This window comes from Python bivittatus, unplaced genomic scaffold, assembly GCF_059951505.1.
Source record: "Python bivittatus isolate LINGU-HERP-01145 unplaced genomic scaffold, Pbiv_v1 ctg000020_np1212, whole genome shotgun sequence".
Lineage (NCBI taxonomy): Eukaryota > Metazoa > Chordata > Lepidosauria > Squamata > Pythonidae > Python > Python bivittatus.
Window position 1 is genome coordinate 97,727,887 of NW_028277030.1, and position 27,322 is coordinate 97,755,208.

Sequence of the window (27,322 nt, forward strand, 5' to 3'; positions counted from 1 at the left end):
AACTATACCATAATGGGGACTTAAGAGAGTGAGCTAAAACTTGCTATAAATACAAATGCATGACTTTAATCAATTGCTCAAGAAAGAATGATTTCACTCTTCTAAATGAGGCCTTCATTAAATGCTAGACTATCACACACTGAGAAATTATTAAACTAACCAAAGAATACCAGTCTTGACATAAAAGACTCTGTATGCAGGATGCAACTAATTGTTGGATTCAGAAAATGATTGAGGGCACTTAAACATGAGAAACACTTGTGTAAGTAGGAAGAATGGAAGGTGATGTTTACTGTCTTAACACTATCAACCAAAGCCAAATGTTGCTTATGTGGGAGGAATCATCTTACAGACAGGAAAAGAAGTGATGTACCTGCTCTCAATTTATGATGAAGGTCCAACAAAAGAGACTGCTGAGAACCAATATCCATTTAATTTAATTCTTCCCTTGACAAAGAAGAAGATACACATAGTTTAAAAAGACAAGAGCAAGCACAAAGAGTATATGGAGGAAAATGGTGACTTATTCAATCCCAGTTAAATATACAGGGCCCATTGGGAAGGCTCTATCCAGTCCATTTTGGCCAAAGTTGGACAGAGGCAGCTTTTCTGAAATGTCCTTGGAGTCTTCTGACTTCACTTCCAAAAAGAAAATCTGCAGAGAAGCCAATTACTACTGCTGTTACTTTGTCCCTTTATTCTGGTACCAGCAGTAAAATGTATGACAGGGAGAGCAAACCAGTCTGTAAGGCTATGTCTATGCAGCAACCGCTTTGGTTGTTATATTCATTACAGCAGAAGAAATGGCTGGAATGTCTCTGGCAACTCTCTGAAAGGGAGGAATGTTGGGTCTTTCCAATGTGTCCAGGATGCCTGAAAGTAAGAAAATCAACAATATCAGTACTAAATACTAGGCTGTATTATAACAACACTCATATTTAATTTCATATTACTTCATTCTTTTGTGTCTCAGCATTAACTTCTACATGCATACAGGTAGTCCTTGGCTTACGATGGCAATTGGGACCAAAATTGCTGTCGCTAAGTGATTCTGGCAATTCCAGCAGTCCCAGTTGCTGTTGTTAAGTAAGGACCTCATGTGATTGAGACTTCCAATTTCCTGCTGGTTTCCCCATTGACTCTGCTTCTGGGAAGCCAGCAGGGCATGTTGGAAATTGTGATCACGTGACAGTGGATCGCTGTGACATCGTTATTATGAAAATTATGAAGATAGGATTTACTTCTTTTGTAAATATCAGCAGTGCAAGAAGCTGACAGTTTAGGTACAGCGAAAGGCAAAGCAGGCTCCTCTCTAATCAACTTTTATGCTAATGCTTCTTTTTAAGTCAAAATCTGCCTCACTTGAATGAATGAATGCATGCATGCATACTATGGAAATAAGGGCTGCAGTGTCAGAGAATGACTGAGTTGGATTTAGGTCATCCAACCCCTTTTTCCATAGAATAATATAAATGAAAGGATTCCTGGCAGATGGTTGTCTAGCCTCTGTTTGAACACATCTGATGAACCCACAACTTCTGCAGACAATTGGTTCCACTGTTGAACTCATTTTACTGATATGAATTATTTCTTAAAATATATGTTTGGGGTCACACTTGTGACAAAAGTTTAGGGATGCATAAAGCTTACTGTTCTGGGGATGGAATATTCTGGAATACTCTGGAGTAGTTGCTTTCTCTCATATACTGACCTGGTTTATTTCAGGGGAACCTAGTATTTTCCAGAAGTGAACCTATCAAACTAGAACCTGCTCACGATATTCCAGACATGGCTTTAGGCTCAGATGATGACCAGTTTTAAAAATGGCCAGATCTGCTGGTCCCCAGGAGATGTAGGACATTAAAGAGTTCTCTGGAAGGTTCCATTCTGGAACAATAGGTTTTGCATATGCCTACCAACACATCTTTCCTATATGAAAGTCAGAGATGTGAAAAAAGCCAATACGTGTGAAATTGCCCAAATGGGAATGGGGTCATCATACAAAACCAAATCACTGGGTTGAATGTATGGAGAATTGCTGAAGATTTTTCTCAAAGATCGGCCTTAAGCTTGAAGGCTTAGTCCTACAAGGTCAGAAACAGTGGGCTGTTCTTCCAAAACTAAAAACCAGTAGCTTTAATTTTTTCTCTTACCTTCCACAACCTTATGATAAGCAAAGTGCAGATAAAGAAGGAAGAGCATGTGCAGAGTAGCAAGTGCTCCACACAAGATGAGTCGCTGGGTATGTCCCACTGTGCGTGACACCAGCACAGCAACCTAGGAAAGACAGAAATCAGATCTCATGGCTTACAATCTCCAGATATAAAATCTAAGCAGCACGGGGACAAGAGAAATATAAATTTCTAGGATTTTTCCTGAAAAGGAAGCTGTTTTAGGTTCAAAATAATTTCATTTGCCTTTTTCTACACCTTTTGTAGCCTTACAATATCCCTTTAGAGATTTGGTGACTGGAACAAAATATAGTATTCTCAACTTTACACAGTATGCAGAATTATATATGGAACATTATTAAATTAGAGCTTTAGTTTTAATACCTTAGCTTAGAATTTGACCTTGTTTACAGCTGCTACATACAGGATTAGAATTTTCATTAATTCATCTACCACAATTTCAAAATCTGTGTTACCTCACACCCCATTAGTGTATCACCAGAAAAGAGCCAAGATTTTTCATGACATATTCTCATAAGTTATGATGCAAACTGCGGATCCTTGGTTTCAAAACTGCTCTCTTATTTTTAATGGCCAAAATAATTCTATATTTCAGGTTTAAATTTCTCATAGCTGGCCCTGTTGGTTAAGAGTCCTGTGAACTATTGTTCAGTGGCACAGGGAGTGGGTAGGTAGACCAACCCAGTTTTCCCATTCCTGCAAAACACAGCAAGACTTAAAATAAGTTTCTTTTACCTAGACTGGTTGCATATTATCTCTTAAAAACCAAAAGAAAATGAGCAGGAGGGAAAAAATGAAAAACAACCAAATTCTGGTACTAATTTTCTCATTTACTTTTAGAATAACTTCTAGGACTCGCACAGAGCCTCCCGATGACGCCTATTACTCACCATTCGTAGTGTGGAGAGACCACCAATCCCCACCCAGAAAATATAAAAAAGGGAGTGAAGATGGATATTGTAGGTGACAAAGAGGGTGATACAGTGCCCAAAAAGTCCATAGCCCTAAAAAGAAGGAAGAAAGCATAGTTAATAAGAGCATGAAGGCAGGGAAAATTCTCAGACAGAAATAACAGCACTCGTACTGTTGTCTTCCTGATCCGTGAAAAATCCAATAGCTGCTTATCAGCGATCTGCAGATTATCAGAATAATGCCTGGTTGTTACAGCCAACTGAACAATAATCACACAGACCAATGGAAATAAATTAATTGTTTAGAAGTTAATCAAAATTATTTAACTTTACCATCATCTGCCTCCATTTTTATGACCTACAGTGATGAAAGTTTGTGAACCCATTAGAACTATTTATAATTCTGCAACACTGCAATCAAAACTTCACTATTAAGAAATATATTTGCTTAAACAAACAACATCCCAAACAATTTACTGTATAACATCTTTATTGAACACACTGTGCCAACATTTACTGTCTTCGCTGGAAAAAATATATGAATCAGCTCTCTGAAGGGGATAAGTTGAATCAGATGTTCCAATCAATGATATGACAATCAAATGTACGTAGGAGGGACCTCCCCTGTAAAAAACATACAGACATTGGTTGCCACCATTGGAATCAGCTCTTCATAGCATAGGCATGATGAAGTGAAATGTCCTTATCGAAAGAGAATTCAGTGGACCTCATAACAAGGGTTGTTGTTGCTCATGTGAAAGGGCTACAGAGCCACTGCCAAAGACTTACCTCCATCAATCCAAGGACAGGAGGGTAATGTACAAAATAGTGTACAGTACCACCATGTTACTGTTCCCAGAAATGGTCACCCAACAAAAAAAAATCACTCCAATTGTCTAGGAACTCACAAAGAATTCCAGGGTAACAGCAAAAGATGTGTAGGTTATTTCTGCATTGTCTTATAACAGTGTCATGAATCCCCCAGAAGGAGAACACTGAGCAAGAATGGGAGGAAACCAAGGAGAAAACCACTGATCTCAGAAGGCATATTGCTGCCTGTTTCAAGTTTGTCAGAGAGTACCTGGATGATCCAGCAAGCAACTGGAAAAATGTTCTATTGACAGATGAGACAAAAATGGATCTGTTGACATTAATGAGACAACTATATTGGGAGAAAATCAAACAAAGCATTCTCACAAAAGAATAACAATATTATGGCTTGGGGCTACCTTGAGGTCTCAGAGCTCAGATGGCTCATAATCATTGTGAGAATAATGGATTATAGATTGTATCTGCAAATTCTAAAGGAGAATGCCAGGGTTTCTTTCTGTGAGTTGAAGCTTGAAACAAACGAAGGTCACACAGCACAACAATGAACCAAAACAGAGAGAGAACTCTAGAGCAGTATGGCTGAAGGAAAAGAAATCCGATGTTTTGGAATGACTGAGTCTAACAAAGACAGTGAATATTAGCTAAATGTATACCATGAAGACATGACACAATAAACTATTTGGGGTGTTGTTTGGTTAACCAGAATCTTTGTCTCTATTAGAGAACTTAGATGTAAGTTCACATTGTAGATGACAGTACTACAGGATTATGAATTGTTCTAGGGGTTCTATCACCAACGTATAATATTAATTTATTTTACATGTTTATAGATTGCCTTAATAAAAAGATTTTGGGCAGGATACAAAAGTATAAAGTTATAAAAACAAAAACAATAATAAACCAACCCAAAATGGATACCAGGAACATTCAATTTGTGTGGTAGGCTCTGTGAAATATAAAGACTGCATTACTGGCTCTAGGATTAACAGAAATTTGTTCATCTAAACCTGGTGCAGATACAAAACCCTCAATTTATTCAAGGTGGAAGCTCACAGCAATACCCTTAACCAGCTGTACCTAATTCAACATTAACTATATTGCTTTGAGATTACTCTAGATTGGGAAAAACTGCTCTAGATTCCAACAGGCCAGTCCTTAGTACAAAGCTGACTTTTACTTACCAAGAGTGACAACATCTGGACCATGGTGATCTGAGAATTACACAGGTATGCCAAGAAATATATGAAGGAGGAGACACCTATCCAGTAACCAAAGCAAGTGCCAATTGCTGTACCCATCAACGTACCTTCCCTCTGCAGAAAGAGCAAGTGAATTATCAGAAAGGCATCCTTGGAAAAATGAAAATGCAGCTATCAAATAATACTTCCCATAGATATTCCATGTAGTGAGATCTGCAGTAGGCATTAATTGCACTCCAAACGAATCTTTCTCCATCAACAATGCTTCTACAACTGCAACTACAAGGAAGTTCACAAGATACATAGAACTGGCCACTAACCAGACAGGAAAGCAATTTCTCCCTACTTACAATGATAGTATCTGATGTCTTCATTCCATGCAACAAGATAGCCACCAGCGTAAAGACTAGCATGAGAGGACCATAAAGCTCACCAGCTATCTTCTGTAAAATAATATATGGTAGCCATTTATCAGTGTTCAAAGAAACCTATTGTGTCAATTGATTAAAATTATGTTCAAAATCTCAATCATATTTTGTTAAATATTTGCAAAAGTAACAGAACTATTAAGGGAGAACAATTACACTATTTTTATAAACAGCAAATTATTCTATGACCTTTTCCAGCAAATGATTCTGTTAGTGTTGAACTGACTTGATGTAGTATGAAAACCCATGGTATACGGTTCTAGATGAAGAGTTCAATTTCATATTTTGAGTTTATGAACTTGAAATTCAGTTTCTATAATCAATAATGATGCCCTAGGCACTTATCTGTCAGGACTATTAAGTCTGAATGGTCTGACAAATCTTGGTGCCCACTGTACTGAAGGGCTACTTCCTAAATATAAACTATGGAAGAGATGTGACAATATAGTATTGAGACAAGGGAGCAACGTAAGTACTGGTCCATTTCATTCTGAATATGGTCACCACTGTTTAGCATTCACTGTCTACTCTCTTCTATTCAAGCAGTTCATCAACTAGAAAATAGGCGGGGGGGTACTCATGGTGAAACATAAGATAGATAGCACTCTATCACACTAATTTTATAGCTGAAGAAAAAAATGAAGCAGAATATAGCTCCATAATATGATAATGTGATGATGATGATGATGATTTCAATTCGTATGGCCGCCCATCTCATCTAAGTGACTCTGGGTGGCTCACAGCAGGTTAAGAAGCTCCATTTAGACACTTCCAGCTCTAAAACATTAATATCAAGCTCACCTGGGGGAAATTGATCATCCTGACAGGTATCATGGATTCCAGCAATCTGAATTAAAACAGATTATACAGGAGAGTATTAATAGCTATAAGGAAACGAACAAAGCATCTGATTTCTTAGACAACCATCCCATTTAAACATCATCTGTCAGTTTCCCTAGCAAATAAAGTAGGTTATGAATGAAAAAATGCCAGAACTGATATAACAGAAGCAGAATCATGTCTCCATCTATAATCTTCACACAGCCATGACTGTGTCAACACTAAGCCTTAGGGTGAGGCAAGGAAAAGAAGAGAAAGGCATAACTGATTGCCAGGGTTGCGTTTCTTGCTGTTTTCCTATGATCAACACAATAGTCATAGAAGGTATGGGACCCAGAAAGGGAGTTTCTGGCTTTTAGCCATCAATATAGTACGGACAAATTATTAGAACTTTGGATCTACATTTACTGGATAGAAGTGCTAAATCAAATTAATCCGATAAAATTAATAGTCTATAGTTGTTTTGCCTACCATTCTTTCATCTTCTGCTTTTTGAAAACTCTCTGAAAAAGGAAAGTAGAGCTAAGAGTATCTTGAATACCCACCCACTTGCAAGACTTGAAAAAGACTTGCAACTGAAGACAAAAACAAAAACAAAACCAGAGTAGTAGTTGTTTCCAAGCCTGAACATTATTTATGGAACTGAATGGCTTTTTTTCATTAGCAGAAAACTGTAACAGTGGTAGCTAACTGCTTTCAATCATGAATGGCAGCTCTGCTGTTAACATAATTAAAATGTTGCTATTATAAGGAGCCCCTCTATGAATGGCACTGATAGACAAGGCAAGTTGAAAGGAATGATCTGTCAAGCTTGCTTACCTGTTCCGAACTTGGTTTGGCTCAACATCAAAATAAGGCCTGAGGATATCAATATTAGCATAGAGATTGAAGGCTTTTGAGGCTTGTCTCTTTCCAGCCTGCCACATCTTAAAAAAGGGAAGAGATTTATAAAACAAGCTCTGCTTTCTCATTTTGCAGAATTAGAGAACTTAAAAAAAAAACACCAGCAGATCAAGAACATTCCTAGTCCACCATATCAAAGCAGAATTACTTGGTACAGGGTCATACGTATAGAGAGAGATGCTATTGCTTGGTTAAATTTACTTCTGAGACTATAAGGAAGTAAAACCAATTTGAGTAATTTTTTTTCATAAACCCAATAGTAAGTATTGACTATGTGACTTGGTTAACACAGTGCTAAACCAGTTTTTGATTAAACATGATTTACTGCCTAAGCCGAATGGCTAGATTCAAACAACACACTAACTTATAAATCACAATGGTACAGTTTGCATAATATCAAAAATATATTATTTTTATCTAATGAAAGACTTTGAGTGGTAAAGAAGCTGGCCCAAACTCTATATAAACCATATACTGCTTATCTAAGAAAGACAGGCATAAACAGAAGATCAGCACTGTACTATGGAAGAAGGATCAGAACATTGTCCCCTTGAGGACTAGAATCAGAAGCATACTGGAAACAGGAGTCTCCTGAGCAAAAACCTCATCAAATCAGAGGAGCACCAGTAAACCAATAGGATCTCCATTTACCTGATCAGCTACCTGCCGACTCAACTGCCCCTTGAAACCTTTCATTCCCAAAAACTCTCCATCTTCTTCATCTGCAGCAGCAGCTTCTGCATCCACTTCCTCCTCTTCCTTCATGCGTTGGTGCATTTCACCCATGTCTTCAAAGCTAGAGCCAGAGGTGTCATCCATGTTTTCCATGTCAATTACAGCAGAGCCACCACCCTGAGTAATGCAAAAATACACAAGTAGTTAAAGACAGGTGCATCCTCTCTTAACAAAAACTATGGATCAACACCAAAAAGAAGGCTCAAAGAAATGGGATCTTACTAGGTCATATCCACCAGCAAAAGGCCCAGAATGCTAAAAAAATTAGAGTAAGCATTCCTCCCAGTCTGGGATTTTATATTTATTTATGTAGCTAATAATCACTATTCAAAGAGTAGGAAAAACCTTATTTGTCTCTATTTGGTATATTCTCCCATACATACTGAATAAACTTAATGTCTAGAAATAATTAGAGGCTACTACTGGAGTTTGTGAAGAAAAGCTCCATGTATAGATGCAAGAGTAAGTATTAATAAAAGTTAGGTGCTCTTTTCAAGAACACTAAGTAGCATTGGAAACCATTTCAATATAAAAATGAAACAGCCTGAAGATAAGAGCCAACACTGCTACAGTTATCGAGCTCTGGAAACCTCTGAACCAGACCACATAGTACAAGGGCCTGGCTTAGAAACAGCAGGTGGTGTGGAACACAGCTGTGAGCCCACTACTTGGGATGGGATCTTATCATTGCTATTGAATTTTATTAGGTCAGGTCTGGTCTGTTTCTGAGCTAAATTCAAAGTACTGTGCTTATTTTTAAGTCTCTGTGATGGCCTGGTCATTAGATATTGAAGGAATTCTCAGTTCCACCTACCTGAAAGGTAACCCACATAAATTCTTATCTGGGCACCCTCAACAGGGACTAGAGAAAAGCCTTTTTCAGGTGTCACATATATTTGAGATCCTTTGCATGATCCCCACTTTTGACACTTTTTTCAGATAAAACAAGGGTCTTTCTGTTTTCCTAGGCTTTAGGACCTTCATCTTTGTACTCCTTAAAAATATCCTTTATGTGTTCAGTCTTTTCCTGTTTTTATGTTTAACTGAAATCACACAATGGAAATATAATGTCCTGAGCAATGAGATGTAAAATCACAAGACAGAAAAATAGACCTGTGATACTGAAAAGGAAAAAAAAAAAAGAGGCAGTTGAAAGGGTTACCATATCTGGGCTGCAAATATCCAGATAATTACTAGATGCCAGCAAAGAGATACAGAAAATGCTAACTTTTTGCTGCTATCTAGCAGCTGCCCAGATTTCTGCAGCCCAAATGTGGTTACCTATATGCCGGACAGAAATCTTTAGGCAGAATATTTATCTTAAGCTGGAAGAAAACCTGCTAAATTGGTTTGTGGGTAAAATGCTCCATTTGCAAAATCAACAATAAAATGAAAAATGTTACTACTGTTCTACTCAGAAAAGTTTTAATATCTTCCCTTTTAAAAGAATGCACTGCTTTTATTTTGACAGCACAGTGTAATGGCAGTCTCGTTAACAGCAAACTGGAATCTAACAGGAATAGTTTATTATGCTTAAAATTCCATCATGTCATAAGAAAGTAAACATAAAACCCACAGGTTTTCATTTCAACTCATTCTATGAAATCATTCAGGAGAAGACACTGAAGCCCAGAAAAATCATACTTCCTCTTCTAAGTTGTACAGATATATTTGGATATATGCTTGTTTTTACTTAAGTTTAAAAACAGCAATCACCAGCAATGCCGTATAACCAATTTCTATTTTTAAAATTGTGCTACAGTCCTCACTTAGCAACCCTAATTGGGACAGGAATTTCCATCACTAAGCGAAGCGATTGTTAGGTGAAACATTGTGTGACTGAACAGCTTAGTGATGGCAGTTCTGATTGCGGTTGTTAGGTGAGGACCTCACGCTTCTCTTGCCCTGTGCGAACTGCCGGCTCCATCCCGCTGCCTCCTCCCCACAGGGCCCGGTGAGCTCCCTTTGGCAGACGAGGCTCTGCCGCTCTGCCATGCTTGCCTCTGCTTCAATTCCCCCCACCCGCCTATCTCTCCATCTCTGCCCTTTTGGCTGCCCTGCACTCTACCACCAGTGCCTACCTGCCGCCCCCACACCACCCCCAGGTGACCTTTACCATCTTGTTCCTGCTGCTGCTGACGAGGTGTGCCTGGCCAAGGCAGCAGCAGGTCCTTTGCGGTCCTCGGCTGGGCACATCTCGTCAGCAGCAGGAGGAAGAATGTGACGAAAGTCAGCTGGGGGCAACGGGTGAAGGGCACAAGGCATCACTAAAGCCGGGCGCGATTCAGCAGCAGCAAAGGTCAGCTAGGGGCAGCAGGGGCGGCAAAGTGCAGAGTGGTGTGGCTGCAGGATGGAGTGCAGCGCGGTGGGGATGATGGAGTGCAGGGCAGCCAAAATGGCAGAGATCGGGGGAGAGAGTCGGGTGGGGGGAGTTGAAGCACGCGCTGTGGTTGTAAATGCGGACAGGCTGCCAAGTGCCTGAATTCTGATCACATGACTGTGGAGGTGCTGCAATGGCCATTAACTTTGAGACCAGTTGTAGCTACCCTTCTTTCAGCGCCCTCGTAATTTTGAATGGTTGCTGAACGAATGGTCATTAAGCAAGGACTACTTGTACTGTATTTATGTCATAAACTATCTTGGCTTAAAGATACTACTCTTCCCACTTGCCTACTCTTCAGGTCTCTATCACAACACTGAGGCAGGTTACTACACTGTTAGCAAAGGGTGCTGCGCAATATATTTACTACTAAATTAAAATGGAACACAGAATAAACATTAATGACATTCATATGCTTTGGGGGAACTATAATTAAAACTGTTGCTTTATATAGTCAAGTGGACAGTCTGTTAAACAGATTCATCTGTATTTAACTGAACTGATAACATACCCACTGAATACTAAATGCTTTCTATAACAGGGTGCATGCTATTGGAGACATAGGGAGCAACTGGATAAAAAAGACTGTAAATAAGCAAACTTATGCAAAATGCAGAAAAGGAGTAAGAAATAGTAACCAAAGATTTAAGAGGCAAGGTAAGAAAAAAAAAAAACTAAATTTAGTTTACACCAATGCCATTTACTGTCTTAACACTTCATACATTTCTATCCTTGCAAACCTTCCTTGCTTCCACACTTCCATACCCAGCTGTGTGCCACACTTTATTCTCTAATGCAGCATTTCTTAAAACTTTTTGCTTTCAGGATCTCTTCCCACTTCTAAAAATTATGGAGGACCCCAAAAGAGCTTTTGTCTGTATGGGTTATATTTATCAATATTTACCTATTAAAAATTAAAACTGACACATTTGTAGAACATTTATTTATTGAATCATGTAAAAATAATATTAAACTCATTAGATATTAACATAAATATTTTTCATAAAACCCCCTATTTTTTAACAAATAATAATAATGAGAAGAGTAACATTGTTTTAAATTTTTGCAAATATCTTCAAGATCTGGCAAGTAATTTTGATTTCATTGACCCCTAGGGGTCCTGGAATCACACTTTAAGAAACACTGCTCCAATGCATTCAGCATTATGGGTAAATTTTTGAGTCTTGTACAGCTATGATTATAGCATAGGCAACAGAAATGTACGACAAGACTGCTTACAGAGCCTGGTTGGTTTGTCAGAAAGGACGTCAACAAGCAGGTTGGGGTTTTCCCTCTGAAGGCTGCCAAACATTCAGGACGTTTGGCAAACAAACGGCACCCAAAGAGCAGCAACAATGGAATGTGGATCGCCGCCTTTCATTAGATCAATACAATCTCATCCAAGTACAAGCTTAAACATAATGTTGGGGATATCTTTTCATCTGCATAGCTGTCCAATTCCACCTGGAAACCAGGAACTAAGCTTACGCAAGGCGCTTGTCAAAGCTAAGCAGCAGCTTGGCGGATCGGATACTGGAATCCAGCCTCTTGGCTTGCAGCCTCTTCTTCGCGCAAACCGCCTTTGGGACCTTTCCCTTGCAGACACTTACTCTGCTGTGACACCGTCCACGATTTTTGCTCGTTCGCACAATATGCAGCCACTCTCTTTAGGGACTCCCTCGCAACACACTGACCGAGCTCCAAGGGACATGCCCGAAGTGTCAGTCACTTTACCCCCCGGCCCGCAAAGGAAACAGGCACATTCCCAAAGCAACCTAGGAACGGAGCAACGGCGAGTCCGGGGAAGGGGAGCCTAATTCGAATTCGACAACTGGATCCCGAGAGCGGGGAGACGGGAAAGCGCCTGCCCGACCCGCACTACCTGCATGTTGTCCTCGAAGGCTCCCCACTCCGCGGTCGCTGTCGCAGCCCCGCTCCTCGTTCCCCCGGCGCCCGCGGCTGCCCCGGGGCCGGACATTTCCTCAGCAGCGGCTGCGGAGGCGCAAACGCCCCCGGCTGCGCTCGCTCGCTCTTCCCCGCCTCGCTAACGGAAGAGCCGGGCTACCGGGGCCCGACCGAAGGCGACACGAAAGGAGCCCGGATGTAGCAAAGCCAAGGCAATCCCGCTGGGGGGTTACGGAGCCGCACGGGGGACGTGGAGGCTCAGACGTTCTCGCGAGGTTTCTTAGGAGCCGGCCTGACTGCGGTGCCATCTTGGTTGTTCCAGGCAGACCAGACGAAGCAGAAGCGCATGAAGGGATGGATAATGACGGACAAACAGAAAAGCAGGAGACGTCCAAGACGTCTTATACACACTCAAAATGTAATCTTTATACGTAGCTCTAAAGCACGCCGACACAAAAATTGTAGCTTAGAAAGCGCCACACATAATATGGCGGCATACCGCAACCAACTTCCGTTCTTTGGGAAGATCCGAACAACCGGAACTCGAATATCACGTGAGACTCGAAGCTTTCCTTCCTGCTCGACGGCAAAACATTGCGCCTGCGCATTGGGCTTGGTGGTCTCTCCCGCTGTACCGTAGCACGTTTGCTGAAGAATGGCAGCTCCCGGGAGCGTGGAGGAGATGCGGAACCGCGTGGTTCTGGGCGAGTTCGGTGTTCGCAATGTAAGCGAAAGAAAGGGCGGGAGCGATGGAGGGGTAGCGTTGTCTGGCCACGAAGTAGGTCTTGTTAATGATTTGAGTGGGAGTTTCCTGGAGAGGAAACGAGTTACATAAACAATATAAATCTAGTGCAGCTGAATGAATGAAGAAGCGTTACTTCGGACACTGCCGTGATACAGACGAAGGGAGTTGCAAATTTTGTCGGGGATATTTAACTGTTATTTGACAGTTTCCCTAGACAAGTGCAGTTGCTGCTTGAATATGCTCAGATGTATGCACGAACTCCACCAGTGGTCCAGATAATTCTGTAAAGTGATTTTTTTTACTAGTTATCTTGTTTTTAAATTTGGAAAACTGCCGTATGCGGAATCAGGCCATTGGTTTATTGAATACATACACACAACGCAGATTGGCAGCTGTTCAGGATTTCAAATGGGTGCCTTTCCAAACTCTTTCTGTTGAGGGATTGAACCCGGCAGAATCTGCATTTTCTGTCAGAGTTATACGATGTTTTTTTCCTCTCTAGGTCCACACAACAGATTTTCCTGGGAATTATTCAGGATACAATGATGCTTGGGATAAGCAAAGATTTGAAAAGGTGAGAAAAAGTAATTCTTTCTGTTAGGCAACTTGAAGTCAACAGTTGCGTTTCCTTGGACCTGTGGTGTTTCTAAATTTTCTTGATAACAACAAATTGGGATGCACAACATTGTGTTTCTGGATCCTATTAGCTTGCCTGTAGTTTGGTTCAAGCTGTAGTGCATTTTTAAATGTAGATGCTGCTTGTATGGTGGAGAACTTGGTTCAGTTTGTTGCTGCTTATGAAAGATGCGCTCAAGCCATTTTCTGTGCTCATCTGATTGGAAAGACTGGGAAGGATGTGAATTGAATAAATAAATATTTGTAGACTAAAATACCTGAATATTCAAATGGATTTTATAATGGCGTAAACATTAATTGTATGGTAAGAGATCTTTCTCAATCTGGTAACCTCCAGATGTGTTGGATCATACTTTATTAACTACAGCTAGCACGGCCAATGTTTTTTGTTCAGTGTGCTTAGCAGGGATCGATTTGGAGAATGATACTGTTTGAACAGACTCTGGTTATGAAAATGTTTGTCGCATCTTACTATTTGTCAGCAAAGGGTTTTTTTTTTTTTTTTTACAAAAGTAGGACACCTATAGATGCCTGTTTTGAAACTTCCTTTGTTTCCACAGAATTTCAAAGTAGATATGATCCATATGGATGAAAGCACTTTGGAATTTGACATGGTGGGGATTGATGCAGCCATTGCTAATGCTTTCCGAAGGATCTTGCTTGCTGAGGTATTGATTTCTTTTCCACAGAAAAAAAGTAAGGCCAGCATAGTAACAGCGGTATTATAATGCATTTGCATATGTCCTCAAAAGTATCACAACATTTGCATTGAGAAGGATTGTCAAAGACAATTGAGTTGTGAAAGAGAAATTGCAATACAAAGTCTTCAGAAGCATTTTTTTAAAAAAATTGAGGCGGTTATTAAACAGTAAACCTTGTAGCCGTTTAAAATACTTTTGTGTTATAGAAAAAGAGCAGGTATTACTATAAATTAGGCATCACTGAAATTTAGAAAGTTGTTGTCCAAAATGGCAAGCTCAGTGCTATACTATATTACATGTGCATAGTAGGTATATTGTTAAAATGGCCTGTTCATCCTACTGGAGCTTGAACTAATTTTTCAGAAATAAAAAAGGTATAATTAATGATTTGTGAAAAATTAATGCAAGAACATTGGGGAGTCTACAAAGCCTTTTTAAAATTTCTCTCTTGTTAAGACTTAATGGACTTGTTAAGATAAATGTGTTAGACCATCAGAATTCAGAAATTAATAGAACGGAAACTGAAGACCAGGACTTTGACAAATTGTCTGTTGTCTAGGTGCCAACTATGGCTGTAGAGAAAGTCTTTGTATACAACAACACCTCCATTGTACAGGATGAAATTCTGGCTCACCGTTTGGGGCTGATCCCTATTTGTGCAGATCCTCGTCTCTTTGAGTACAAGAGTGAAGGTAAGATAGTGTTGGAGGCATTTGTCAAGGACTGAAGCTGGCTACTGTTGAGTAGAACTTAAAAGAATGTGTGTGCATCTGCTTTACTCTGTTCTTCCTTGCCTTTTTCAGAAGACGAATGTGATGAAATTAACACACTGCAGTTTCAGTTGAAAATAAAATGCAGCAGGAATCCTCAGGCAGCTAGGGAATCATCTGATCCTAATGAGCTCTACATCAACCATAAAGGTAAAATTCTTGCTTTCAGGTGAACAATGACTACTGTTCTGTCCTAATACAAGTATTATCTTGACATATCCCCATATTCAAGCCCTCTCAGTCCACTAAATCTTTCCCCTTCTTTAACATTGGAATAAAGACCCCTGTGTTCTACTTTGCAAAATTAATTTTTTCATGGTTTTGCCTCCCCCATTCCCCATTTTGAATATCACTGTTTGCTGTTCCTTGTTGATTGAAGAGATATCCTGTTGGATTGGAGCAGCATATAAGGCTTAGCAAATAACTGAATGAATAATGTCAGAGTAGGTTATGTCTGTGTAGTTGTAAGCCCAACTTTTTAGAAATTAGAAATTTTTAAAATAATTTTTAGAATTTTTTTTTTAAAATACTATTTTCTTCTTATAGTTTACAGCAAACACATGGAGTGGGTACCGCTAGGATCTCAAGCAGACAACATGAATGCAAATTTCCGACCTGTCCATGATGATATCCTCATTGCTCAGTTACGTCCTGGCCAAGAGATTGATGTACTTATGCACTGTGTAAAGGGCATTGGTGAGACAGCTAGTGTTCTGAGATAAATTTGGCAATTTCATTTTTTGGGGGGGAAATGCTTACTTTGTACATGTGGCTGGTATTTTCTCAATAGATGCCAGGTCTCAGTGATAGGGTCCTTTGTAGAGAGCGTAGGGCATTTTTAATTTGCCTCTTGGATTATTCTGGTTGTTTGATATGTTGTTTTTTTGTTGATGGGATAGAATTATAAGTGGTCCACAATGCTTTGTAATTCCTATCTCTATATTGTAAAGGGTGTATTTGAGTTTTGGGTTAGATAAAGTCTGGCTAGGGTTTTTTTTTTAAATAATATGTTGTCTGGGGTGAATCTGAAATAATGGTCTGCTTCACAGTGGTAATATTTACTTTGTCAGCCAAGAAAAATATTCTGGGACTTAGGTTTTACTTTTTCCCTCCTGCTATCCATTCAGAACTTCAAATGCAAAGTCCTGCCCATTCCTGTCCTGGAATGTGCCTGCTAAGTAATAAGCTTTTTTCCCCCAGGTTAAGGGGTCATGTTTTACATCTTCCCTGGTGTCTTAATTAACAATGACTAGCGCTTGGATCACTTAGTTAATATTTCAGCTCATTTTGCCATAGAGGGTGGACACCCTCCACTTAATGCTGATGAGGTGAGAAAAACAAACAGATAAAGACTTTCTGAACAGCATGTTCCTACATAAAAAACAGGTGATCATGCAAGAGTGACTCAAAAGACTGTGTACTCATAGTTTGGCCACTCTGAAATAGCTTATATAAGACTCTGGGAAGGAGGTGATTGAAAGCTGTGTCCCTCTGGTCTGATATTAGAAAAAGCAAAAATTGGTTTTAGACAGATTTCAAAATATATCTGTTCTGAATTCTAAGTAGCAGACTTTCCAATAAACTATTACTCAGTTCCCTTAAAGGGTATACATATAGATTTAAGCCATATGTCAGGGTTTCTTAAACTTTCAGCAATCCTGGACCACTAAATAAATGTTTGGAAATTGTGCAATCCATCCAGTTAAACAGATATTTCCTCCCCTGTATTTTCATCTTAAAGATGGAAGAGTGTGTGAGTTCAATTTTTTTTGGCAAGTAAGGTAGTTTATAGTTGCATTTGAATATGCCCTCCCATCCCCTTAATTTTAAAGGGTTTTTTTTAAATGAAATTGTGTTCAAAAATGTTATCCGACATTAAGTATTTATGTACAATTTCAATTATTTTATGTCTTGCATGCCATGCCGTAACAGCAACAGTGCTCAGCATGAATGTGCTGTTCAAGAATGTTCTTTGATAAAAATCTCTGGAGTCCTAGGGCAGGGCTGAGTGGATCTCCACCCCAGTGAGATCCCATTTTACATATAAACTTGCTAAATAAAAAATGAATGTTTACTGTTTGCACTTTTTGAGTTGCTTGAGAGATCCCATCTCCGTTTAGCACAGCACACATGGACTCATAGTTGATATCTGTACTTGAGACCTGTTTGCCATTGTCAATAATGTGAATTGTACTACTCACTTTGCTATTTGTATTACCACTTGTGTGCTTCAGTGAATAGGTTTTCAGTCACTGATACATTTTTGTGAAGCAGCAATTTGGTGGTAAAGGTTGGGAGGCAAGGGCTGAAGTGAATAGGGTTCTGAATTAGTGGGAAGGCTGTGTTAGACCTCTGTGGACCACTGCCATCTGCAGGCCATAAGCTTGAAAATCCCTGCCATATGCATTCTGCCTGTGCTCAACTTCTTTGTGATACCAGCATTACTGATAAATGTTATGAAGGATTAATGGCCTATTTGGAAGAGTACAACTGGTTTTTATTATCTAGAGGGTTGGACAGATGTGCAGAACAAACCCTGTTTGCTTCCAGCTTTCTCTCTCTGCCTCCACTTCATCCTGTTTATGTTTGATTGCATTCATTTGCTTTTTAAAAATCACTCCTTTAGGTAAAGACCATGCCAAATTTTCTCCAGTAGCCACAGCCAGTTACCGTCTGTTGCCAGAAATTACTTTATTGCAACCTGTTGAAGGGGAAGCAGCTGAGCGGCTGAAAAAGTGTTTTTCTTCTGGAGTTATTGAGATTGAAGAAATCAAAGGTAATTTGTCTCTTCATTCTTTAAATTGTAGAAAATCACACACTCTGTTTTATTGACCAAAAAAAAAAGGTTTATGACAGAACTTTGTACTCTCAGTTTGGTTAAATGTATGTTCACCTTCCTCATGGTCTGATTTTTGATTTATAACCTCCTCCAACCAGCTCTTTGGGGGCTGTGTTACAGAAATGGCAAACTTGGATCTATGGCTGGATTCCTTCTTCCCCTTTTTTCTATTTGCTATGCAGGGATTCAGGTTATTTTCCCCCTGGCTGTCAAAAAATCAAGTGACTGCCTGATGCTGGGTTCTGAAAAGTGAAGGCTGATTACAACTCTTAGGAGAAAAGCTGTTGAGTTAATTGAGGGGTATCTGAAGAAACCTACATAGGATTGGACTGCAGGTTTCTTTTGTCCAGGGTACCAATCTATTAATCAGCTCCTTAGCTGGACAAGATGTTATTTGGAATCTATGTTTTGTATTTGGGTTGAAGCAGAGATGAGAAAACAATCCAGCAGTAGTAGAAAAGGTTCAGTGAAGACTTGTTAATAACTCTTTTGGAATTTAAATACTGGTTCTTTTTTTCTAGGGAAGAAAGTAGCAAGAGTAGCTAATGCTCGATTAGATACATTCAGTAGAGAAATTTTTCGTCATGACGACTTGAAAAACCTTGTACATTTGGCTCGGGTGCGAGATCATTACATTTGTGAGTAATTTTCATGTTCTTCTGTTATTGATCTTTATAATGTTGGATTGTGTAACAGGGATAGCCATTTTTCCTTGGATCAGGAGGCATAACTCCCTTTCTGACCAGTTGGTGGAGGGCTGGAGGTAATAATTAGCAGAAGGGTTTTGACATCAGAATGGGCTGAATGTTTCACCCCCCTTTTTTTTTTTTGAAGGGAAGACTGGAGTCAGAGGCCCCTGGGAATCAAAGGGGTCTCATTTCTAATCTTTAAAAAAAAACAAAACCCCAAATTGTGCCACTAGTGACCTAAAACATGATCTGTTTTCCACACAAGTCCTAAAACTAGATAGAGAACCCAATTAAATAAATCAAAAACATTATACTTGTTCATTTCTTTATTGAGGAAAATGATCTAAAGCCACATATTTGTCTGTGGCAAAAGTAGGTGAATCTTTGCTTTCAGTAACTAGTATGCCCCCCTTGGGCAGCAATAACTGCAACTAAATGTTTCCAATAACTCTCAATTCCATCCATCTTGGAGGAATGTTAGCCCGTTCCTCCTTACAGAACAGCTTCAACTCAGGGTTGTTGGTGGGCTTCCTTGCATGAACTGCCTTCCACATTTCTGTAGGATTAAGACCAGGACTTTGATTTGGCCATTGCAAAACATTAACTTTCTTCTGCTTGAACCATTTTTTGGTCGTGCCACTTGTGTGTTTTGGTCATTGCCTTGCTACATGACCCACTTTCTCTTGAGTTTCAGTTCATGAACAGATACCCTAACATTTTCCTGTAGAATTTGCTGGTACAATTCAGAATTCATAGTTCTATCAATGATAGTAAAACATCCTGGTCCAGAGGCAGCAAAGCAGGCACAAACCATGATACTGCTACCACCACGTTTCACAAATGGGATAAGGTTCTTATGCTGGAGTGCAATGTTTGCCTTTTGCCAAACATAACGCTTTTCATTCAAGCCAGAAAGTTCTATTTTGGTGTCACCCATCCACAGAACATTCTTCCAATAGCCTTCTAGCTTATGCATGTGATCTTTTGCAACTGTAGATAGACAGCAATGTTCTTCTTGCAGGGTAGTGGCTTTCTCCTTGCAACCGTGCCATGCACACCATTGTTGTTCAGTGTTTTCCTGATGGTGGTCTCATGAACACACATTTGCCAATGCAAGAGAGGCCTTCAGTTCCTTAGACATTACCCTGGGCTTCTTTGAGACCTCCTGGAGTATTACACTCCTTGCTGTTGGTGTGATCTTGGTTGGTCAACCACTCCTGAGGAGGTTAATAATGGTGTTGAATTGCCTCCATTTGTACATAATCTACACAATCTGCCTGACAGTAGTGGACCAGTAGAGTCCAAACTCTTGGGAAATAGTTTTGTAACTTTTTCCAGCCTGGTGAGCATCAACAGCTGTTTTTCAGAGGTCCTCAGAAATCTCCTTTGCTTGAGCCATGACACACTTCCACATATTGTGTTGTGAAGATAAGGCTTTGATAGTGAGTACCTGGAATTCTGTTCTTTAAATAAGATAGGACTTCCCACACTCACACCTTATTATCGTCCCACTGATTGAAACATCTGACTCTAATTTCTCCTTCAAATGAACCAATAATCTTAGAGGCTCAACTTGTTTTGCCACACACAAATATGTAGCTTTGGATCATTTTCCTCAATAAATAAAAAGTATGTTTTTGACTCATTTATTTAATTGGGTTCTCTTTATCTAGTTTTAGGACTTGTGTGGAGAACAGATCACCTTTTAGGTCACATTTATGCAGAAATATTGAAAATTCAAAAGGGTTCACAAACTTTTAAGCGCCACTATATTTTGGTGCCTAGTATGAATTGTATTGTTTAACAGTAAGGTATCTCTGCTCCTTAAGTGAAAGATGCCTTGTGCTTATGGTTTATGATAGTTCAGACTGAGACCTGATAGGAGCCTTTTTTTCCCCTCCAGTCTCTGTAGAATCAACAGGCATCTTGCCTCCAGATGTGCTGGTGAGCGAAGCAATCAAGGTACTAATGGGAAAATGCCAGCGCTTCTTAGAGGAGCTAAAATCCATCCAGAAGAAATAAGCTTAGGAACACAAAGACTCTTGTAGGGAAATACCATTATCAAAATCTCTATGCCTGAAGAGGAATAATTTCAATCAAGATTGTATCAGTCTGTAAGAATATGACTACCTTTCCAAGAGATGTCAGAGAATAATAGTAGTTGCTGCATTGTGCTATTGTTAGTTACACATCTTAGACAAAACTGAAATTCAGAAGTATAATGCAGTGCCCTGTGTACCATTTGTAGTCTGATGGTGGTGGATAAATGTCATCCTTTGATAACGTTTTGCAAGCATGCGCACATGGAGATTGCTAGAATGAACTGCGCAACTGCCTGTGCTGCTCTTAGTTTCCATTAAAGACTATCACAGTGTTGTGGAAGTCCTACCTCTGCGTAGTGGATCACCTATTGCATAGTACCTTTTCACTGATCTGGTACGGTGTACTGTTGACTCAGTTTCAAGATCTAGCACACAGTTGTTATTCTGATGCCCATCATTCCTACCAGTCAGCAAAAAATACCAACTCAGTGTTTGTCTGTGCCTGAGCTGCTGCACCGTTCTCTGCTTCAATATCCATGAAAACACTTGATTCCAGCGGGAATTTAAATCCTGTTAACTAGCATTATTTAGTATGTTTATACATTTATATGCTGGTCTAAAATATTTATTGATAATGTTCTTTCAGTACATTCATTTTAAAAGGTTAGTTTTTAGTTACTGGGACACATTTCTCTCTTCAAAGTAGGGAGAGACATTTTGAATATTCCTCGTACCCTAAGTATTTTCTTGGGATTCCAACTGTTTTCAGAGTTCAAGAAGTAAGTTTCAGCCAGCTTCTGGCAAAACCTGAATATTTTTCCTCTGTTTAATCCATCATTCATTGAAAGAGAATTTCTAAATTGAAACAGGAGAGAAAATGCCTGTTGATAAAATTGTTAAATAAGAAAAATTAAGCTGTAAGAAACAGGCATTTTTCCCTTGATATATGAATATTGTTATGTATAAGTGCTTCAGGTATGTGAGCTAAGCATATAGCCTCTTGTAGCATCTAACATTATGGAAAAAGTAGAAGGCACAGGACGCTGATTGCTCTAGTTCCTTGCGCTATTTTGTCATCAGAAAATTTATTTTTAACCTGTTGAACAGCCCTGCTAGCCAGCTCTCGAAAAACTGGAGTTGCCCAACTTTGACAACAATGCATAATTTTTACCCCAAATTTAAATTGATGTCTTTGACTATATTCAATAAGGCAAGGTAAGCATTCACAGAAAAGCTGCTTCACAAAGCACAAGCAAAGTACTTCTTGAAGCATTAAAGCAGCTGCAAGCTTTGTACCGCTGCTTTGAAGTCTCTGCTCACTTACACCTGTGTAAAGTTTGCTGATGGTCTCAGTGAAAATATTTGTGCATGCACAATCAGATCCATCTTTTGAAGTAGTTGACTGAGCCTTCCAAAGGATGCAGCTGCTTTAATGTGTTGAAGAAGAGTGCTTCAGTCAGGGTAGTATACCTTGCATTAAGTATGCAGTTAGCTGAAATTCTCATTTTGCAGTGTTTGACCCAGAGAGCAACAGTGGTGGTGGTGATGTTCAAAGAAGGCATGGAAAGAATCAATGCAGAGCCGGAACAGCAATGTTTGTATAAAACAGAGATACTTTTACTGACATTGATTTGGAGACATCTTCAGATACAACATCCCTACAAAAAACCCCTCAGTTGTTTTTAAATGTTTCTATTACGGGCACAGTAAGTTAAAATGTAATGAAGACACAATAAATACAGTTAGGCTAGATTCCAAAGCTATTTAGCAGGGGAATTTTGTTTAAATAAAAGCTACACTGAGATCAAGATTATAGGGGAAACAAGTGAGAGTGGAGTCTGGCTACTAGTGAGGATCTGAATACCAATATTAAGACCTGTTTTCTTGTCCATGTAACCAGATGTGTATACTACTAAGCCACTTAGTTGAAAAAAACATTCTGTTGTATCTGTAGTCAAGCTATTACAGCAGTCACTAAGGAAAGACCTTCTAGCGGATACTAATTCTTCCGACTGAAAATTAAAATCTGGCAAATTTACGCCAACATTCTATCGCTCGCTCACTCAAACTTTTCTTTTAAGACCTGGCCTGGAGGCATTTTGTACCATCATAGACTGAACAAAATTGTCAAGAACAGTGCTGCTCTACATTCAAGGGCAGCATTTCAGCTTAAGTTATTTTAAGGTATTTTAGACCAGTATAAAATAGTTCTGAACTTCCTTTTGTTTAGAAAATTCTGACTTTTGACAGCTGAGGACTGATTTGGAGCTAGAATACCTGTTTCAACAATGTTTCTAGGGCAAAGAAGGGGATGTGTAATTTGGGGCTTCCTGAGGCTTGGTTGAACTAAAAAAAAAAAAATGAAGTTTTCACTCCCAGTTTCTCCATAGTGCTTGGTTTGGTGGAACATATGGCCAAGAGCTACTTCTCAAAAGAAATATAACTTCTTCAAGTCAGTGAAACTTAGTGATTCAGCAACACCTAATGTGCACACCTGCGTTACTTCACCCAAGCTGTGTCTTTCCAACAGGGAAGCAGGAGTCCTCTATTAGTGTCATGTTGAGGCAGCAACAATCCAGGTGTCCTGAAGGAGAAGTGGCAGAGAGAGTGGGAGGCTCCAGAACCTTCTCCCTTCCCTGGCCAAGTACTGTTTGCATGCATGAAGATTTGTCCCTAAAGAACTGGCCAAATGACAGTTGGGCTGGAATGCATGAGCAAATTCCATCCAACAGTAACAAGAAAAAGTTATTCAGTAAAGCTGCAAGTGGAACTAGGAAATTCCATCTCCCCCCCAAAAAAAGGGAGAATGAGGCCAGTGAGAACTATATCTGGGCCCAGGAAAAGAATAAACAAAGGAAATATGGCTACTGTGAAACAACACAGAGTATAAAGAAGGAAAAGGGTAGTGGAACTGTCCTTAGCTTATGGCTCGAAGAGTGCAATGAGGATTTCATCTTCATTGTTCTCAAAAACATCTTGGTCTAGGGGTGCTTTTACCTTCTTGAAAAGAGATGGGAGGTTTCTGATGTGGACTTCTTTCCTAAATTGCTCTCCTAGGGGCTTCTGTAAGGAAACAAGAAACTAGAATAGGCAAGCCACACTTAGAAGTATTTCAACAGAACAGCCTCTGCTAAAATTGTAGAATTCCCCCCCACCCATGGTGTTGTGGGGCTGCACCTTGTTCCTGCACCTCAGTTTGTTCAGCATGTGCAAAAGCTGACTTAGATGACAGTCAAGTTGGTCAAAGCCAGAAACAAAGAATCAAATGCTATATTCTAGCAATTAAGCAGGGAGTAGACAATTAGCCACTGATGGCCTGGGAAAGATAACATGTGCTAAATTCAGGGGAACACATGGAATCATAGAATTGTAAAGGCTACCCACTTAGATCTCTGGAAGCACAAAATGTTTCTACCATCATAACTTAAGATTTGTATAATGTGGGTCACTACTGAAAAGGTAAGGTCTGATACTGGTTGAAGTCAGCAGACGGGAAGAAAAAAATAGTGTTTTACCCTTCTGGGAGACAAGGCTTTTTCTCTGCTGCTTGATACCATGTCTTACCCCTATGCAGCCTGCAATCAGGCGTTTGAAATGGTCCTTCCGGCGTTTGTCTGCCACCTTCTGAAGCGTTAGGTTCAGTAGTTTGGAATCAAACTGCTCCAGGGAATCTTTCTGGATTTCTGGGACTTGTTCCATCACTGTTTTCAACTCAGCATAGCGTGGACGCTTCAAATAACAGAGAAGAATCAGCAGGAGCTTTGCCAGAACAGAAATGGCTATTTCCAAAAAGGGAATTAACAACTACTGACACACCCAGAACTTTGCCTCCCACAGAAATGGGCTTTGGATATGGACTGGCACTAATCCACAAAGATGGCAGCAGATCTGGGATTGGATTTTCTCCCACATTTCTTACCAAAGCTTCATAGATCTGGAAAGCCAAGTGGACAAGTGCTGCCATACAGCCATCATGTTGCCCATGAACCTGTAATCCTTTCAGTACACTTGTGAAAAACCAGATCACTGCTTCAGGGATCATCAAATTCTTTGTGAGCACCTATGGCAGAGAAATTCAAGTGAAACAAGATGGGCGGAAGAGACTATTTTCCAAAATTTCAGTATTTACCCATATCTTGCTGTATACAAAGAACTATTCACTTTTATCTTCTTCAGGTTCATCACACTGTACCCTGCTAAGCTCAGTATGGAGGTACCTGTTTGAGCAATGGCCAGCAGAGTTGTGTGGTAGTTCTTTGACAGGACAAGGTATCCTTCCAGGAAAGAGATGTGAAGGCTGTAATTAGCAGAGCAGTACAGACATTCTTGGGGAAAAATAAAAAGGCCAGTTAGAGATTCTTACAGGATTTTTGTCTTAAGGGTCAAGACATTCTTAGTTATGGGGCAGAATTAAATGATACATAAGAGCTCAGGATTTTTCATGTCTTAGAAGCACAGAAAATATGCTTATCAAAGATTAATCAAGTAGAAAAAGCTGGATCACTCCATTTCCCCACAGAACTAGCTTCTAGCCACAGTATTTCCATATCCTTGTAAAAAGACATTATTCTCGATAAATTATGTTTTTCACAAAAAGCAATGCATTTGCAAAAAGCAAGACTGTATTTGTTTAAAAAGCAGATCTGTACTGAATATTCTGTGTGTAATATCTAAGTTTGTGGACAATTTTTTTTCAACAGGGACACACCTCCCCAGGCTCTTCACGGCAGCTGGGGTATATCTGGTAATGTAATGAGGTCACAGGAGAAAGAATATTAAGTTTTTCTTTTCTTCAGGGTATGGGTACTGATAAAATACTAAAGAAAGACCTTGCTGAATCAGGAAAAGAGCCTACGGGTAGTCCTCGAGTTACGTCCATTTGTTCAGCAACTATTCAAAGTTACAACAGTTCTGAAAAAATGGACTTATGACTAGTCCTTGAGGTTCTGGCCATTGCATTGCCTGCAGTCATGTAACCTGCCTGCATTTATAACCACCCCTCTGCCACCCCCAGCTGACCTTCATTGTCTTCTTTGCCTGGGAAGAGGCAGGAGTCCCAGGCAAGCAAGCTGGCAGGTGAGAGCTATGGGTGGGGTGGCAGATGCTGCAGGTCAGTGTTAAGAAGCGCGGGGGTTGAGGCAACGTGGGACTTGCCATGGCACCAGGGCTTGAGGCTAGCTGGCGCTGCTGGGACTTGAGACCGGCAGGTGCCGGGCCTGAAGTAGAGGCCCAGGAGCAGCACTAATGGGTTGAGACTGCCGCTGAGGAGTGCTGCCTCAAGCCCTATGCCACGGCAAGCCCTGTGCTACCTAGTGCCCACCCGTCGCACACCCCCAGCCCATAGCTCTCACCCACCGGCCTGCTTCCCTGGGACTTCTGCCTCTTCCCATGTCATGACCATGAGGTCCTCACTTAATGATCTGTGAAGTCCTGGGGTTACGACAGCAACCAGGGCTGCTGGGACTTCCATCGCTAAGTGATGTGGTGACATGATGTCATGCTTTACAACTGCATCACTCAGCAACAGAAATCCTGGTCCTAATTGCCGTTGTAACCCAAGGACTACCTGTATTTAGTCTAGTGTTCTATATCCTACACTGACCAAACAGATCTATTAGTAAAGTCTGTATGCACAGATGGGAGGAGTGATAGCCCTTTTCCACTGTTACTTCCCAACAACTTGTACGTAGGTTACACTTACATGAATGTTGAAATTTGTAGCCACTGATAGCTCTATCTTCCACAAATTTATCTATATTTCAAAAACCATTTAAATTGGTGGCTATCATTACTACACTTGATGGCAGCAAATTCCAGTTTACTATTCGTAGTGCAAAGAAGTGCTTTCTTCACATTTACTTTCAATGAATGACTTCAACATTGTGAAAGGGGGACAAAATTTTCTGTCTACATTTTGCATACCATTTTATATATTCCCCTTATCTGAAAAGTTCCAGTTCCAATAGTATATCATCATAGAGGAGGTACTCTGGCTCTCTAATAATTTTGATTGCTCTTTTCAACATTTTATTAACTACACAAGATCTTTTTGGAGATGCTGTGACCAGAACTGTACACAGTACTCCAAATGCAATTTCACATAGATTTATATAAAATGTGTTACTATACTGACAGTTTTATTTTCAGTTCTCAAATTACACTTGCCATTTCAAACTTATTCATACCCAGTGTGAAGAACTCATTCAACAATCTAGTATCAGTATGACCTTGACTAGTTCATGGCCCATTCCTAATTCCAGTGATTTGAAAAGTAATTGTTCATTTTGTGTTCAGCTTGGCTCTTGGTGATTTCAATGTGTCCATGTAGTTTTCTTGGTAAGAATAAGGCAGCACTCTGACACCACCTTTTTCCAGAATGTTTTTCAACTTCCCAGCCCAACATACAGCCCTGGGATTTCTTGGTTCTGCCCCAAGTACTAACCAGGCCCAACCCTGCTAGTTTATCCACCCAGACAAAACCCTTTTTAACACCCAGAAGTGTTAAAAAGTACCAGTTTCAACAACAACAACTGGAGGGTGGTAGTTCTGCACATCTTTCAAGAGTGAACACTATTT

General features: G+C 39.9%; 3 protein-coding genes across 4 annotated transcripts in view; 1 reads left to right on the top strand and 2 right to left on the bottom strand.

The window, feature by feature from the left end:
* Positions 1-411: 411 nt before the first annotated feature.
* Positions 412-12,725, bottom strand: YIPF3 (Yip1 domain family member 3). The gene is made up of 9 exons (XM_007438274.4): positions 12,302-12,725; positions 7,956-8,156; positions 7,221-7,327; positions 6,363-6,408; positions 5,484-5,576; positions 5,116-5,247; positions 3,083-3,196; positions 2,154-2,277; positions 412-873 (listed from the first exon to the last, which is right to left on the bottom strand). The coding sequence occupies exons 1-9, from the start codon at positions 12,395-12,397 to the stop codon at positions 758-760; spliced, it is 1,029 nt and encodes a 342-aa protein (XP_007438336.1). The 5' UTR covers positions 12,398-12,725; the 3' UTR covers positions 412-757.
* A 185-nt stretch (positions 12,726-12,910) lies between these two features.
* Positions 12,911-22,301, top strand: POLR1C (RNA polymerase I and III subunit C). The gene is made up of 9 exons (XM_007438277.4): positions 12,911-13,048; positions 13,572-13,643; positions 14,266-14,373; positions 14,966-15,098; positions 15,210-15,326; positions 15,723-15,872; positions 17,803-17,952; positions 18,537-18,653; positions 20,608-22,301. Exons 1-9 carry the CDS (start codon positions 12,980-12,982, stop codon positions 20,724-20,726), a joined length of 1,035 nt encoding a protein of 344 aa, XP_007438339.1. The 5' UTR covers positions 12,911-12,979; the 3' UTR covers positions 20,727-22,301.
* A 38-nt stretch (positions 22,302-22,339) lies between these two features.
* XPO5 (exportin 5) overlaps positions 22,340-27,322 on the bottom strand; it is a 51,773-nt gene continuing 46,790 nt past the window's right edge. Inside the window, exons 29-33 of one of the 2 annotated variants that reach the window (XM_025173211.2) lie at positions 24,964-25,071; positions 24,666-24,806; positions 24,311-24,475; positions 23,744-23,809; positions 22,340-23,330 (exon numbers count right to left, since the gene is read on the bottom strand). In XM_025173211.2, the coding sequence (XP_025028979.1) occupies positions 23,301-23,330; positions 23,744-23,809; positions 24,311-24,475; positions 24,666-24,806; positions 24,964-25,071 (510 nt within the window). In that variant the 3' untranslated portion in view covers positions 22,340-23,300. Of the gene's footprint in view, positions 23,810-24,310; positions 24,476-24,665; positions 24,807-24,963; positions 25,072-27,322 lie in introns of both variants that reach the window. The other variant, XM_007438275.4, reaches the window with a different exon arrangement.